Genomic DNA, 12,199 nt, shown 5'->3' with positions numbered 1-12,199 from the left:
CAGACTCCAAGAGAAACTAACAGACGCTGATGAAAAGATGAAATACAGACTCCAAAAATAAACTATCATACTCTGACAGAAGAAAATGCAGACTTGACAACAAATGACAGACTCCAGCAGGAAGAAAATACAGACTCAACATAACTGACAGACTCTAACGAAAAAGGAAATATAGACTCAAACGAAAAATCATGAATACATCAATGCTCCTGGTGCCGGCGGGACATAATTCGGTCTTGCCGCGGGCCTATATGCAAGATCCCTTTGAAGTCGGTCCAAGTCGCTCATTATCTGTTTAACAAATGTCATCACTGCCGCGAAGAAGGTAATACAAGTCATATTCTCACATATTTGGCACTTCATAACGATGTAATCTGCGATGTTTCTAATTCTCTCTCTTATGACACCTTTTTCTTGTAACAAACGCCCAATCTGCTGGGCCCTGGCTTCCGAAGTTTGCTCTGCCACATGATTCTGCTCCTGAAGTTGTTGTAAATCTATTTCTAATTGCGCCAATGATGTATAACAATGTTCTCTTTCAGCCTTGAAATCTTTCGCCTGTTTGATCATTTTATTTTCCGTGGCGATGACCCTTTTCTTTAACCCCGCGACCTCATCGTCGTACTTTTCTTTCAATTGCTTAACCAGGCGTGCTCGTTCATCTACGTTTTTAACCAATTGCTTTCGAGCCTTGGCTAGTTCACTTTGTGCTTTGTTCAAATCAAAACTATAGTCACTGACTTTCTGCCTCAAGTTAGCTATGAGTTTTTCATCTTTGGCACTTCGGGCGGGGTTTTCTGCCGCTATTTTCATTTTCTGAATTTGGGCTCGAAGGGCCTCATTTTCTTTATCTAGCTTTTTCTTTTCACCTTCATCTACCGCGGCTTGCAAGCTATTTTCAAACTGAAGGTCCCTGACTTGTTTTTCCAATTTGCTTATGGTAGCCCTATATTCGCTTTCTTTGGCCAACCAGTCCCATTGTTCTTGTGATGCCTCGACGAAATCCTGAAGATGGGGTCTTTTAGCCGGCCTCCCAAACTCAATTTCTCTCCTATACCAAGCAAGGTACCCTGGTGAAACCTCACCTTTGGATCGATCACGCACATGGGTATTGGCTGTTAAGTATTGACATTTGCTCCAAATTTGGCAGACTACTGCTTCATGAAATTGACCATTAGGTCCGATCTCGACTACTTGGGCACTAAGATCTTCATCTCTCGGAACTATCTGGCATCTCCCCAGCTGCCTCAAAACCCGATATGGAGTATAAGGCTGGATACTCCTGAGTCTCATTAAGAGGAAATGAGGCCCGGTAGCTGGCATGTATATGACCTCATCCACAGACAGCCATCCAAATGCCCACTCTATTTGGTTTGGAATGATGGAACAGAGGCGCGCTTCCCACTCTGTGACCCCATCCGACAGGCTGATCCCGTTAACCCTTGTGTAAAATTCTTCTACGCATGTCTTCTCTGTCGACCCATAGCTCATAAATTGAGGACGATGGCATAAGTGTTCGATCATCCACATCTGCAACAACACATTGCACCCCTCGAAAAAGTCTCCTACGGTTTTGCAGGCTGTGAGAGCACGGAAGATTTAAGCTACTATCATGGGTGCGAGGGTGTTGTTGGCCTGAGTAAGCAAAGTGCTGACAACTCCGGCTACTCGTATGTCAATATTCCCATCTTTTCTAGGAAACACCAAAAGTCCCAAAAAGACCACCATGAATGCAAAACACATGTGTTCTTCCCACTTAAGGCGGTTTCCTTTGCTGCAGATTTTATTTTTCGGCTTGTTGAACCCTCCTACATGACCATATCTATTGTATATAAACTGCAAAGTACAAAAACTAGCTGCCAAGTCTAAGAACTTGTGTACAGCTACGGCCCTTGGAGCAATCAGGTACTAATGTCTCAGGGGAACTTTGGGATTCCCAATATATCCGCCTATTTCTTCTAATGTTGGGGTAAGTTCAAAATTTGAGAAATGAAATACGTTGTGGGCCGGGTCCAAAAATGTAACGAACGCCTTTATGATGTCTCCCCTAGGATTAATCTTCAACAACCCAGTGAGGCCTCCCAAGTATAGATTGACCGTGTCTTGTCCCGATTTACCCAGATCATCCCACCACATATGCAACTCCAAAGGGATCTTGTTCACGACTGTTATTAGCAAATTCTGACTTGTGCTCATTTTGTATATTTATTAGGGTGGTTAAGCAAAAATCACGATTCAATTGACTCAAAAACAAATTGACACTTTTTTTCATTTAAAAATAAAATCCGGTTTTGCAAATACGACCTTTCAGCACCTCAGAGTCGAAGATTTTAAGGCTGTGTTGGCTAACCGGTGAAAACTTTGAAAAAATGACCACAGGTGGCTGTTCTTGCAAAAACAACCCTCCGGCGCCCTTTTTAAGGACATTCGGCTATTTCTGACAAGAATGGCATCACCCTAACTATTTTCAAATAAGAGTAAATTTTTTGTTCTTTGGGTTATTTTCGCAAAAAGAAGTTGGACCCGATGAGGGTTGCCTACGTATCTTACCCCCTGTGAGATCAAACTGGCATAGTTCGGGCAAATTTGTCAAAATAAAACCAACTATTTTTCCTTTCTAAAACACAAAGATTTTCCCTTTTTTTCTTTTCTTTGAAAACTACAAAATTCTTTTTTTTTCGAAATTTCGGCAGAGTTTCGGTATGTTTGGGACATTGGTTTTTCAAAACAGACACTTATCCCTCTCAACCATCTCATTAACCCTTCTAATTTTTCCTTATAAGCCGATCAACATGCAAATCCAAAGCAAATGAATGCACAAGTAGCAAGTAAGATGCATCATAATGGTCTTTACATTTCGGGTACACATGTCCTAGACAGACTCAACCCCTGTGTTGAGTCTCCAAAGTCAAAATGCACATGATACAAACAAACATTCCTACTAGGGATCCGGCATGAGGCCGAGTTATTCTAGGTTCAAAACCTGGGTATATGTTCTAGACTGTGTACCCGAGCGGACAACTCGAGCCGAGGAGGAGGCTACGTACCGGGAACCAAGAGGCCATTCGGCTTAGTAACTTGTCCGAGCCTCTTTCTTATTTCAAGGTATGACACTAACATAATAGGGAGTCTCGACCAACGAGCACATCCCTGAAGATGAGAAGAGAAGGGTTTCGTAGCAGTTTATATACAGTTCAAATAATATCAAAGCGGTAAAAGCAACAGTTAGCACATTAGGCCCAAACATGTGAAAAATCAGATAATAAATAAAGCCAAATACAACAATTATTCTAAGCTCGAATTCTGAACCCTGAACCAAAGATTCTGGGTTCGTTCCCCAGCAGAGTCGCCAGAGCTGTCACACCTCCTTTTTACCTACACCCCCGAAAAGGGTATATATAGGAGTTTTTTCCAACTTAAAGTGACAATCGAAATGGGATTTATTTTTAAAAGATTCAAAGTCGCCACTTGGAATATTTATGGTGTCCCAAGTCATCGGTTCCAATCCTGAATCGAGGAAAAGATTGACTATGTTTAACAATCCGCGAGTCAGAAATCCGAGTAAGGAATTATGTTAACTCGGGAGAAGGTGTTAAGCATGCCCGAGTTTCGTGGTTCTAGCACGGTCGCTCAACTGTTATAATTGGCCTATTTATCTTATTTAAAACACATTTAAGCTATGTGCCTTTTTACTTTAAAACTGCTTTTATTTAATATTTTTTCGGAAGATTCAACGTCACGTAAAACGCGTCTTAAACCACGTCACATAAATGCACCAGCAATCCGCAACACATTTTTATCTAACGTTGTTGAGATTTGGATTTGGGTCACATAAATGCGCACCCGAGTTTAGGAATGTAATATTATTAAACTAACACGCCTAAAGCAATTACGAATTTGCAACTTTGCGAGGGCCATAGAAATTTGCTAAATGGCGCACCTCGAATTCTAGGGGCCAAAACGAAGTTAATTAAAACGAGGGCCATGCAATTGTCATTTGTTCGCTCACCTTGACTTCCAATGTTTAAAGGGAATTTCAACTATACTTAGAGGGCCATAAACTATTAATATTATTTAATATGGCATGCCTCGATTATAAAGGAGTTATTCTGAAATCACATAATTTTGAGCTATTGTTTGTGCAAATATCATTCACATTGGCTTTCAGGCCCTTGGACCATGCCTGTTACGAACGAGACGGGCAGCAGCGGTCAAATGATAATTGGGCTCAACTCGGTCCCGGGAATGAACTACAAGCACTTACTCAGAAATGGGCTGCGAGTACAGGCCAAGATGGGCTACATCGTGCTATATGTTCAGTAATACAACATTGATGGAGAGATATGGGCTCCAGGCTAAGCCCAGAGGTAGAGGAAAGAACAAACACTATAGCCCAATGCCAAATCTAGCTCAAGCCAACACGTTGGTCAGGATCATATGCCTTTAATTATTTCCGCAAAAGAAAACAACAAGACGCAAAGAACTAAGCTAATCTGAGAATTCTCAAGTTTAAAATCAAACCCTACATCTATCTGAAAGCCTTTATGAATTCATTCATGGGTCAAGCAAGGCAAGGTAACAAACTGAAGTAACTAAGTTATTCTACGGATCATGACAGAACAACCTAACGTAAATAAGCTAATGGATGGACAACAGAACATAAACTAGATTTGCTAATGAGGAACAAATAAAAGAGCTAATCTGATGGATGCTTAAACATGACTATAGAGAAAACATCTCCAAAGTTTAACAAAACTTCAACAAAATCAGACCAAAAGAGTCATAATCATCAAGTCATACATATCATCCTAAGTCTAAGAACATTCTCGAATCCAAGCATCATTCAAAAGAAAGCCAATCCAGGCCTTATAACGAAATACAATACTAATACATGAACGAAATATACATAGTAAGCTAAACTGAAGGACACATGGACAAAATACAACACATTCAAACAGTTATTCGACAGTAGAAAACTAGCGTTTGCCATTTCTCTTCAATTTGGTTACATGGCTTCACATTTGCACTTCATATGTTAGTCAAGAGTCGATACATACCTGGGAATAAAAGATAAACAAAAGAAGTGAAGAAATCAGTAGCCAGCAGCAGCAGAACAAAGTAGAAATTAGTCCCAGCAAAACCAGCTCAAACCTAGAAAATGACGTGAAGCAGTAAAGAATAAACCAGTTTCGATTGAACAACTTCAAAACCAAACTTTCGAAAATCAAGCTCAATCTATTTCAAACCCCTAGTGAACCAGACACTGCTTCAGACGTTGAGAGCCCCAAAAAAATTCAATGAAATAGTAATTTTTCTAATATTCTTCAGCCGTTTTTGATTTTTGAATTTTTCTATCTCTTTAAGTCTCTCGGGTCTGCCTTGAAAGGCAAGTTTTGAATGCCTTTATAGGCAAGCTGCTAGGGTAGACTCGGCTTGCACTTTGCCCTCTTTCTAATTTTCGTTTTAGCTTAAAAATCCCTAGCCAGAAATCAGATTTTTCACATTAGTCCCCACCCCAACTTCCAGGAAGCTTCCCTCAGCCAGTTACAAAGAGATTCTCAAGCCTAGATTACCCAAATTACCCCCTTGAACCCTATTTATTAACCGGGTTAACTGATCAAGCTAATTGGGTCAAGCTGACCCAATTCAATGGGTCTACTGAAATCTATTTCAACACTCTATTGGGCTTTTTAATCTTGTGAACCCAATCAATACTAAGAAAACCCCCAAAACCCAAATGTTCAAATTAAGAAACCTTAAAGACTAGGAACAAAGTTAAGCCCCCAAAACAATGCAAATTCAAATTATCCGAACGTGAACACAAGATCCAACTTACAATCACACACATCCTAAATCTAACATGCAGATACGGAAGATAAAGAAAAATGAAAAAGAAACAAAATAAAAAAAAAGAGAAAGAGTAAAGGAAAGTGAGGATGAGGAAATAAAATACCAAAGGGTAAAGAAAAATACATAGGGATCTCGGACAAACAAGAAATAGCATTTACGCCTCGAAATATCCAATTTTCGGCCCAATCCGAGATTAATCGTATGTTTTTTTGTCAAAAACACGCGATTAAAGTCGAACTTGGGGATTTTATGGTTATCCCTTCAAATCCAGATTCGAAGAGCTTCGCTAAAATTCGAGGGAAACAAAGTGGATTTCTGGAATGAGGGTGAGACGGGGGTTCAGGGATGTTATTTTGGCGGTGAACAGGGGTGGCGCCACCGAGCTAAGGCGGTGGGAAAATGAGGGCGACGCTAGGGTTCATTAGGAGAGAGATGAAGGAGATGAACGAAGGGGGGTTTGTGAACTGGTACTAGGTTGCTATGAGGGTCTTTAGACCTTTTTAACTAAAGAAAGGGAAGTCCTAAGGGCCGTTGGATGGAAGTGAACGAATGGCTGAGATGAACTCGGACTGAACAAGACTCGAAACTACATTGTTTGGTTAAGCTACGATTTGGATTGGGTATTGTAACGGGTTTGGGCTGTGATTAACCAGGTTTTGAGGAGGAATCTATTGGGCTGGGGAATTGTAATTGGCCTAAAACCGAGTCTTCTCTTAATAAATCCATTTTCTTTTCATTTCCCTTTTCCTTTTGATTTTTTTCTAATTTCTTTTAAAATCAAATTAAAAATTAAAAATAAAACCTAAATTAATTCCTAATCAAATTATCCTATCAAATCGAATTAGCTAATTCTAAATAATGCTTACCACCACTAATTAAATGCCAAATTAAAGAAAAACTATCAAAATTCGCAACTAAAATTTAAAATGCAAAAATAAGTTACTTTTGTGATTTTTTTCATTTTTTATAAAACAACTAATTTGTCAATTAATTCCTAAAATGTAAAATTAACTCCTAAATGCAAATGCAACATATTTTTGTATTTTTTATTAATTAAACAAAAATAAAAATGCACAGACAAATGCAAACAATTATCAGAAAATGCCATAAAATCCTCAAAAAGTTCCAAATAAAAAGAAGTTATTTTTTTTTGTGTTTATGGGAGTAATTCACATATAGGGCAAAAATCACGTGCTCACAATGACCAGACTTAATAACATAAAGAAAGATGCATTGAGTAACAAAAACGTAAATAAAGGAAAAGATTCACCCGATCTTCAGTGAAACGGATCTTCTTTCATTTAATAAAGATGAATGATAGGCAAATACAAGAACCTTAGGACTCTTTTGGATATGATAAAGATATGGGATCACAGATCCTCCTATTTCTTTGGAGAGGTGTATTTACATATTTTCTAGAAATAGGGAGAGGGAGAGAGAGAGCTCGACCCCCCCCCCTTTGGGAAGTCCTCCCCTCCTATTTATAAGAGAGGCATCCATAGAAAATCGCTAAAAAAAGGTACAATTTAGAGGGAATATTCGGTAGAATATTCCTTTTGAGGATTCTACAAAACTAGTTGTTTCATCACTGCTCGACCTCGACTTGTCCGACCTTGGCCTTATTGATGACTGCCCGACCTCGGCCTGTCCGACCTTGGCCTTACGTCTCCGCGTGCCGAATTTCTCTGATTTAATTTTGACCCATACAATTAAGAGGGTATTTGGCAAAATTTATAACTGGTCAAATTGATTTATAAACACCTTTGGCTCTTCTACGCGTTTGATTAATACCAAAAGTACTTATAAGCTAAATTCAACCATAAGTCATAAGTTGGTCACCCCTAACTTATGACTTTTCAGCTTATAAGTACTTTAGTTCGACCACAATTTTTACTAGTTTATCCTTAATAGTATTATTTTTAATTCACAAAATATTTTTTCCAAAACAAATTTCCGAACTTTCTCTTCATTCCATATTCTCGTTGTTCCTCATTTTCTTTACAAAAAACTTTTTAATGTATAATCTTTTATAAAGCTTTAAGTGTATTTTAATCATTTTATAAAAGAATAGTTTATTGACTTTTTTTACTAAATAAATCTAACTCCTTGTTATTAATTTTATCATTTTTATCCAAACATTTAAATGCTTACGGAAAAAATCAGTTTAAGTACTTAAAAAAGCTTTTCAGCACTCAAGCTTATCAACTATCCAAACTGTCTCTGACCTTCATAAGTTTTTGGTTCATTGAAGCCGTAGTTTCTTCACGGAAACTAACAGTAAGGATGATTCTTGCTATTATTGTGATAGTTGAGGGTATTTATTTGGTCACTATGGTAATACAGGGATGTAATTTAAGTTTTGAGGTATAGATGCTTTTGGCCAAAGAATCTAAAAGTTTACATAAAAATCACATACAATAAAGTTTTTTCCAATAGCGCGTCCAGTGGTAGAACTAGGGCATTGCATTGCAGAAATGAAGGTCGCCCCTAAAGTAATACTACTGTTCAGAGACTCTAGCGGCTTCGGCACCGCCATCTTCGAAGCTCTTCAACCTAACCCTAACTCCAACTTTCAAAAGAGGTACCCATCTTACCCCCCCCCCCCCCCCCCGGGCTCCCTCTAACCTTTAATCGAATATATTTTCATACAATGGATTTCATTGCAGACAAGAATCGCTTGATTTATCGTTAGAACGTTACGGAATCAAAGATCAAAAGGTTTCTGTAGAGATCGTTCATTTTCAGGATGGCTCAAATCTCTACGAGGTACTTTTTTCCTTTTGGGTGCGTCTGGTATAGAGGAAACTGTATTCCTTGAAAATGTTTTTCATTTCCTGTATATTTGCAGTATTTTTGATAATTTTTCAGTCCTTGGTTATATGTGTAAAAATAGGTATTGTACAAGGTGAATGTGACAATGTATAAGGATATGGTTTAAGTGATAATGCGGAGTTACCCGGTACATGTGTACGCGCAAGCTTGTCCGGACACCTCACTTGAGTTATTTTTACATCATTGCCGAAATTTGTAGGTTTAAACAAGTGATGTAAAGTGAGAGTTGGGATTTATAATTGAAGGAAGTCATTTGTCTGTTTCGTTAGAAAGTATATAAAGTAATTTCATTGAAAAATATTGGAATTGGTTAGGCATTTTGCTTTTTGGGATTATGGACCACGGTTTGAAATTTTTTTACTTCTTTTTCTTAGGTGTCTGTGTTGCTTTTGGAAAATTACGAGCCTCCAACACTTGCTTGTGCTCTCAATGAGGTTCTGTCATTGTTAGTAGGAGATGGGTCATCAAATATGCCGACAATTGTAGCCCCTTTTCTCGTGGCTGACACTAAGCTTAAGATGGAAAATAGAACTTCCGTTGGCGTTGACAACATCTCAGTTTATGCTTTGCAAGTAGGTGCCTCCAGTGGCCTTACTAAAGCTTTGGTCACAAATTTGCAAAGTCCACCCCCGTCGTTGCAGATTTTCCACGAACAGTTGGCCTGCTTACTTCAGTTGGTTCGAGTCTTGAACTTGCCTACTGTAGTTATAATTGGCAAAAAAGGTCAAAAGTTGCATCGTAAGACTTCAGAAGAGGACCTCGAGGTACGTTATAAATGTCATATGACTGTTCGTCCAATGGATGATTTTCATGCTTTGAACATGAGAGCTGCTTCCCTGTGTTATCTAGGTTGTTCACATCATGCAGAAGTAACGAAACGAAACAGGACTGTGTTCTGGGCTTCTTAGTTTCTTATGTTATTTTTAAGATCTTATCTTTTGAACAATTTAATCCTGAAAAATTGTGTTTTGCATGTCTTGTAAAATGAAGGGGGTAGGGGAGAGGAGAAAGCACTTTAAATAGAGTGAATTTAGCTTCAGTGTTGCTTCTATTGTTATATCCTATAGCAGCTGGCCGAACTGAATGGCTTATGTATTGCCAAGCAGTAAGTTATTACAGCTGCAAAAACGAAATCTGAGTGGCAAGAAAACCAGCTCTTGGTTGCTTAAGTTCAAGCAGATCAAGATAGACAAAGCCTTACATTGTCTTTGATTGAATATAATTAACTTTTAAACGTCTGATAAAATTATTGTTCTCCTTTTCTGTGAAACAAAAAACAACTTGATTAGGGAATGGACTGCTGGAAGAAAAGCACTTTTACTAGAATAAATTAGTTACGGGATTTAGCTATGGTGCAGTTATATATATATCCTGTTGCAGCTGGCCGAGCTGAGTGGCTTATGTATGCCAGGCAGTAAGTTAATACAGCTGCAAAATTCAAACATGAGTGGCAAAAAAACCAGCTCGTGGTTGCTTGAGTTCAAGTAGACCAAGATAGATAAAGCCATATATTTTCTATGGTTAAAACTAATTAAATTTTAGTCTTCATAAAATTAACATTACTGTTTCCTTTTCTATGACAAGAAACCGAAACAAATAACTTGACTAGGGAATGTACTACCGAAAACAAGCTAAAACAATGCACTTTAAATAGAATGATTTAGCTCTCTTGCAGTTATCCTTGATATATCTTATTGCAGCTGGCCGAGCTGATTGGCTTATGTATGCCATCCAGTAAGTTAATACAGCTGCAAAATTCAAATCTGCGTGGCAAAAAAAACCAGCTCTTGGTTGCTTGAGTTCAAGTAGATCAAGATAGTTAAAGCCATACATTCTTTTTGGTTAAATATACACCAGCTTTTTAAGTCGTTTAGAGTGATATTAGCACCATTATTCCCCTTTAATCTGACGAGTAACAGAAAAAAATCATTAAGGAATGAACATCCGAAAATGGGCTGACTTGTGGATGCAACTATACATTTTAAAAATTGGTAAATGCTCTGAAGGTGTCTTAAGCAAACCAACATTATGGTTCAAGGGATTTGATTGATAGAGCTATCGACTTGAATATTATGCCATTATCATCTAAAGTTCCCTGACCAGAATGACAGATCTACCTGTCTTTGATTTGATTAATTTCTGATCCATATCCAAGCATTTTCTTGGGGATCCTCCCTTACCATTTCTGTATATCAGTGGACGGGCTCGATATCCTCGATAGAGCTAAAAACAAAATAAAATATACTAATACGTTATATCTCATTTTCTAACTTCCAGGTGATACATGAGATAGGACGGCATTTGGCTAGCTTCTCATCTCTTAATTTCTCAGCAGAAAAGATAGCATGGGATGCAACCAAATCTTCAAGAGAAACTCAAGAGCCTTGGCGTGCGTTATATGGGTGAATCTTGCCACAATCAGGAGCTAAGCATTAACGCTGATTCATCTTTACATGGAGTGTTATTTAGTTTCAGTACGCTCCTGGCAGACCTGTGGGAAAGCACAATTGCGTCTGTTGTTTCAACCCGTAGAGACCCAATTATTCCGAGAGGCAGATGACTTACTTGGCAGTGTTCACTTCCTTTTATGGTTTGAACGTGTATGCTTACTAAGTTGTCTGCCTGTGAAACAAAATGTATGAGATGTGGTGGCATTTGGTTCAAAAAGTAGAAGAAGATTTTCTGCAAAATTTTTTAGAGAAAAAGCTCAAAATAGTCGACTACGAGGGTGTTTGGCTAAGTTTATAAGCTGGTCAAACTGGCTTATAAGTACTTTTTGGCTTATCTACATGTTTGGTAAAATTAATAGTGCTTATAAGTTAAGTGCTTATAAGCCAAAAGCCATAAGTTGGTCTCCCCCAACTTATCAAATTTTAGCTTATAAGCACATTAGGTTTGACCAAAATATTTACTATTCTATCACTAAAATACTTCTTTTTAAAACAAAACTCTTTGTATACCCAATTCTTTAGCTGTTTATTATTAATTTCAGCACTTTTATTCAAATGCGTAACTGTTTATTTTTTAAAATTAGCTTCAGCACTTAAAAGTGTTTTTCAGCACCTGTGCTTATCAACTACTCTAAATCAGCTAAGCCAAACAGGCTCTATCTTAAGACTTATGCTCAAAATCATCCATGATCTTCCACATGGTGCAGTAATAGTCCATATTTTTTGGAAAAAGGGTACACTTTCGGTCTATCACCAAACTGGTATTTTGTTAACGGAGAGAGGGGTCTCTCATCTGAGACTCATCTTCTCCATTCTTGTTTAAGTCAATTTGATTTCAATCTCTAGTTTATTCATTTTTTCCTGCTTTTTGGAGTTTCAGTACTTAGTAGGTCCTTCGGGAACGGCTTCTACATCTACTAGCTTATCCCTAGCACCCCCTTTTTGTAACGACCCATCACGAGGTCGTCCCCCTGGAATGTTGCGTTTGTTGCCTCCTACTTGTAACGATCCACCTTAATACGCTATAAAATAGTTTCCTTTGCACCAACAAAAAATAAATTCAAATT

At 38.1% G+C, this 12,199-nt stretch overlaps 1 protein-coding gene across 1 annotated transcript; it reads left to right on the top strand.

Moving 5' to 3' along the window:
• Positions 1-8,233: 8,233 nt before the first annotated feature.
• Positions 8,234-11,688, top strand: LOC107810187 (uncharacterized). Its single transcript, XM_016634935.2, has 4 exons — positions 8,234-8,431; positions 8,517-8,616; positions 9,057-9,446; positions 10,960-11,688. Exons 1-4 carry the CDS (start codon positions 8,325-8,327, stop codon positions 11,086-11,088), a joined length of 726 nt encoding a protein of 241 aa, XP_016490421.1. The 5' UTR covers positions 8,234-8,324; the 3' UTR covers positions 11,089-11,688.
• The last annotated feature ends 511 nt before the right edge of the window (positions 11,689-12,199 follow it).

Source organism: Nicotiana tabacum, chromosome 10, assembly GCF_000715075.1.
Source record: "Nicotiana tabacum cultivar K326 chromosome 10, ASM71507v2, whole genome shotgun sequence".
Taxonomy (NCBI): domain Eukaryota; kingdom Viridiplantae; phylum Streptophyta; class Magnoliopsida; order Solanales; family Solanaceae; genus Nicotiana; species Nicotiana tabacum.
This window is presented reverse-complemented; position numbering and strand designations above follow the sequence as displayed.

Excerpts from the sequence above, each read along its gene's own strand:
- LOC107810187 (XM_016634935.2), top strand. The coding sequence starts at position 8,325 with ATGAAGGTCGCCCCTAAAGTAATACTACTGTTCAGAGACTCTAGCGGC. Across the intron at positions 8,432-8,516 it reads AACTCCAACTTTCAAAAGAG|ACAAGAATCGCTTGATTTAT; the intron begins GTACCCATCTTA and ends ATTTCATTGCAG. Across the intron at positions 9,447-10,959 it reads CTTCAGAAGAGGACCTCGAG|GTGATACATGAGATAGGACG; the intron begins GTACGTTATAAA and ends TCTAACTTCCAG.